The sequence below is a fragment of the Galeopterus variegatus genome, unplaced genomic scaffold (genome assembly GCF_000696425.1).
Source record: "Galeopterus variegatus unplaced genomic scaffold, G_variegatus-3.0.2 Scaffold6961, whole genome shotgun sequence".
NCBI classification, from domain to species: Eukaryota; Metazoa; Chordata; class Mammalia; order Dermoptera; family Cynocephalidae; genus Galeopterus; species Galeopterus variegatus.
Window position 1 is genome coordinate 86,215 of NW_007733072.1, and position 4,905 is coordinate 91,119.

Sequence of the window (4,905 nt, forward strand, 5' to 3'; positions counted from 1 at the left end):
TACTCAGTGCTAGGGAGACAAAAGAAGTAAAAATCTGACTTCCACACTCACCAGTCCTTCATGTCATCATAGCCAGCACTCACTAGTTTAAACAGCCCTAGGCGCTACACTGGTGGGCAGTGTTTACAGGGGTTTTCCGGATTTTTGTTTTTTGTTTTTTGTTTTTTTTTTTCTTATCAATCGACCATTGCTTCTGCTGAGAGCAGGAGAAGAGCTGCACATAAGCTGCAGCAGGGAACTGAGAGAGCTGCCTCCCAGAGCCCACTGGGTGGCCAGAGAGAGCCAGGCGGTGACAGGCGCGGCCGTACTGTGTTTTCAGGGACTCTGAGCCACGGACATGGTCACCTCCTCTCCAGATAAACAAAGGGCTCCCTGTCAATTGTCTAAAGCTGCTGGGCCATGCACTGTGAGATCACAACTGCTGACCGTAGTTGCTATAAGTAATTGTAATCTTATGTTTTGCAAATGCTTTCTTTTCTATGGATATTTTTATTCCTAGATACTGGAGAAGCATCAGGGGCATGCATTTTCCGTGGCGATCAGGGCTGCTGAAGTGTGAGGCTAGCGTGGAAGAGATTCTGTGGCAAGAAAAAAAAAAAGAAGGCAGTAACCCCTTCCCATATTTTTTCCCACTTTCATACATAAAATTAAACTAAAACTGAGACAATAAATCCAACATTATAAAGCCTGAATTAATATCAGAGCTTAAAATCAGGAGCGCACTTTGACAAAGAGAGATCAGGCAGAATAACCCTCCATGCGTGGGATTCTCGGAGCAGGCATCTTCCTTCTGCTGTCACATCCAGAGGCAGGAGCTGCTAGACGTTCGAGGAAGCCGCAGCTTCACGCCGGCTCTGAAATCAAATTTTTGTTCCAGAGAGTATAACTCTTTAGGGGAAAAAACACAGAATCGTTGGCATTATTTTGATTTTTCTTACTCTCTGTCCTCCCTCTCAGCCCCCTCCTGAGAGACAAGCTGTGAAGAATTCTGGATCTGTTTCAAAGCATCATTTTAAAAAAATCTCCCCCTGTTCCTTTTTTTTTTTTTTTTAAGCCAATTGACTAAATTTCAGGTTTGCTGAAACTTAGAGCAGGTCAGACTCTAGTTACTGTAACAGAGGTATTTTGAACTGTTGTGGTATATCTCTTCTAAAATGGAGAATTCGCTTCATCATAGAATTTTAAATTAGAAAGTAAATTCTAGTTCCTTCTCCATTTTTCCTTTATCTTTGCAATTTTTGTTTTCCTCCTATTGTTTTAACTATTAGCACCAATGAAAATAAAGAATTTTTAGGTTGATATATATGTATATGTATATGCAGTATGTGTATGTGTATGCACACATACATGCACTCACAAACATACATGCATGCACTCACACATACACACATGCACTCACATACATGCATGCACTCACGTACACACATGCACTCACGTACACATACATGCATGCACTCACACATACACACATGCACTCACGTACACATACACACATGCACTCACACTTACACACATGCACTCACGTACACATACACACATGCACTCACACACATACATGCATGCACTCACACACATACACACATGCACTCACACATACACACATGCACTCACACATACATGCATGCACTCACACACATACACACATGCACTCACACATACACAGATGCACTCACGTACACACACACATGCACTCACACACATACATGCATGCACTCACACACATACACACATCCACTCACACATACACACATGCACTCACGTACACATACACACATGCACTCATACACATAAACACATGCACTCATACACATACACACATGCACTCACACACATACACACGTGCACTCACACACGTACACATGTGCACTCACACATACACAGATGCACTCACACACATACACACGTGCACTCACACACGTACACATGTGCACTCACACATACACAGATGCACTCACACACACATGCACTCACACACATACATACATGCACTCACACACATACACACACATATTTTTGATCTCTTAGGGATTTGAACTGGCATAAAATTGAAATTAAGCATTTGTGTGATTTTCTACTGCTCAGGGTAATTTCTAAAAGCAGAGATGTATTAGAGGAAGAAAAAGAGAGGGAAGAGAAGACAGATGGTAGATAAATAGATAATGGATTAATTGATGGATCCCCCAACCAGTTTTGCAGTTAAGCCCTGGGTAGCAGAGATGTACCAACGGACCACATCTTTTCACCTTGACAGTCTGTGTAAATCAGGTAGCCGTGAGGGATTCTCTGTCTGAATCCTGTGCTGGCTGGAGGCTGGACTGCGGTCCGGGAGGCTGGACTCCCAGGGGTTGCCAGGTAGTCAGGCCACGCTGAGTTACCGTGTCTCTCTNCCTTCTGCTGTCACATCCAGAGGCAGGAGCTGCTAGACGTTCGAGGAAGCCGCAGCTTCACTCCGGCTCTGAAATCAAATTTTTGCTCCAGAGAGTATAACTCTTTAGGGGAAAAAACACAGAATCGTTGGCATTATTTTGATTTTTCTTACTCTCTGTCCTCTCTCTCAGGCCCCTCCTGAGAGACAAGCTGTGAAGAATTCTGGATCTGTTTCAAAGCATCATTTTAAAAAAAATCTCACCCTGTACCTTTTTTTTTTTTTTAAAGCCAATTGACTAAATTTAAGGTTTGCTGAAACTTAGAGCAGGTCAGACTCTAGTTACTGTAACAGAGGTATTTTGAACTGTTGTGGTATATCTCTTATAAAATGGAGAATTCGCTTCATCATAGAATTTTAAATTAGAAAGTAAATTCTAGTTCCTTCTCCATTTTTCCTTTATCTTTGCAATTTTTGTTTTCCTCCTATTGTTTTAACTATTAGCATCAATGAAAATAAGGAATTTTTAGGTTGATATATATGTATATGTATATACATTATGTGTATGTGTATGCACACATACATGCACTCACAAACATACATGCATGCACTCACACATACACACATGCACTCACACACATACATGCATGCACTCACGTACACACATGCACTCACGTACACATACATGCATGCACTGACACATACACACATGCACTCACACATACACAGATGCACTCACGTACACATACACACATGCACTCACACACACATGCACTCACACACATACATGCATGCACTCACACACATACACACTTGCACTCACACACATACACACATGCACTCACACACGTACACATGTGCACTCACATACACAGATGCACTCACACACACATGCACTCACACATACACACATGCACTCACACATACACACATGCACTCACGTACACATACACACATGCACTCACACATACACAGATGCACTCACGTACACACACACACATGCACTCACACACATACATGCATGCACTCACACACATACACACATGCACTCACACATACACAGATGCACTCACGTACACATACACACATGCACTCATACACATACACACATGCACTCACACACATACACACATGCACTCACACACGTACACATGTGCACTCACACATACACAGATGCACTCACACACACATGCACTCACACACATACATACATGCACTCACACACATACACACACATATTTTTGATCTCTTAGGGATTTGAACTGGCATAAAATTGAAATTAAGCATTTGTGTGATTTTCTCCTGCTCACGGTAATTTCTAAAAGCAGAGATGTATTAGAGGAAGAAAAAGAGAGTGAAGAGAAGACAGATGGTAGATAAATAGATAATGGATTAATTGATGGATCCCCCAACCAGTTTTGCAGTTAAGCCCTGGATAGCAGAGACGTACCAACGGACCACGTCTTTTCACCTTGACAGTCTGTGTAAATCAGGTAGCCGTGAGGGATTCTCTGTCTGAATCCTGTGCTGGCTGGAGGCTGGACTCCCAGGGGTTGCCAGGTAGTCAGGCCACGCTGAGTTACCGTGTCTCTCTGCCGACAGAACCCTGACATGGAGGTTGACGAGAACGGGACCCTGGACCTCAGCATGAACAAGCAGAGGCCGCGAGACAGCTGCTGCCCCGTGTTGACCCCTCTGGAGCCCATGTCCCCCCAGCAGCAGGCGGTGATGAACAGCCGGTGTTTCCAGCTGAGTGAGGGGGATTGCTGGGACTTGCCAGTAGACTACACCAAAATGAAGCCCCGGAGAATAGACGAGGATGACTCCAAAGAGATCACTGTACGTCCGTTTCACTGAAACCCACCTGTGCTGACTTCAGCTGAAAGAAAATGTCATTTCTACCTCAAGAGAAAGTATATTTTCTCTCTGAATATGACCTTTAGCTGACTAGGACTTAGGAAGCATTTTTTGTTGACCTAGAAGAGATATGTGACTGACATTGATCGGAGTACAACAAACTATTGCCTCTTTTAAATGGTGGATTTTATTTTCTAACTAGTATGTTTTGTTACAAATGATTCCTCTAAGAAAATGTATGAACAGCATACCAGTTCATTTTTCTGGGTGATCTTTTGACGCAATACAACAAATTTTCTTTGTAGGTAGAGAGTTATAATGAAAGCCTTAAATACATAAATGGTTAAGTAATGATGTGCTGTTAATTAGCTAGCTCTTTGAAACTAAGGGCAGGGTCTCTTCTCTAAAAAGAGTACTTACGAGAATATATACCAGTCTTTAATAAATTATTTTAGTACCATCAACTAAATCTTTGTTTGCGACAGTATTACCAAAACACCTATATCAAGAACGTACTTTTAAAGTAGTTACAATTTTCAAATTCCAGTTACTAAAATTTATTTAATACACCTTTGCTTAAGAAAATAAATCAAGAATTTTTTTTCTTTATTGGACTGACTTTTTCTTCAGTGTTTAGTTCTAAAACATTGTGACATCTTCTTTATTTGCTGCAAATTAAAATG

The 4,905-nt window shown here is 41.8% G+C and overlaps 1 protein-coding gene across 1 annotated transcript in view; it reads left to right on the plus strand.

The window, feature by feature from the left end:
- The window catches only part of LOC103606923 (myelin transcription factor 1-like protein), a gene marked incomplete at its 5' end in the record, with an annotated part of 60,052 nt that overhangs the window by 51,933 nt on the left and 3,214 nt on the right, over positions 1-4,905 (plus strand). The window contains 1 exon segment of the mRNA XM_008591483.1: positions 3,968-4,204. Within this exon segment, the coding sequence (XP_008589705.1) occupies positions 3,968-4,204 (237 nt within the window).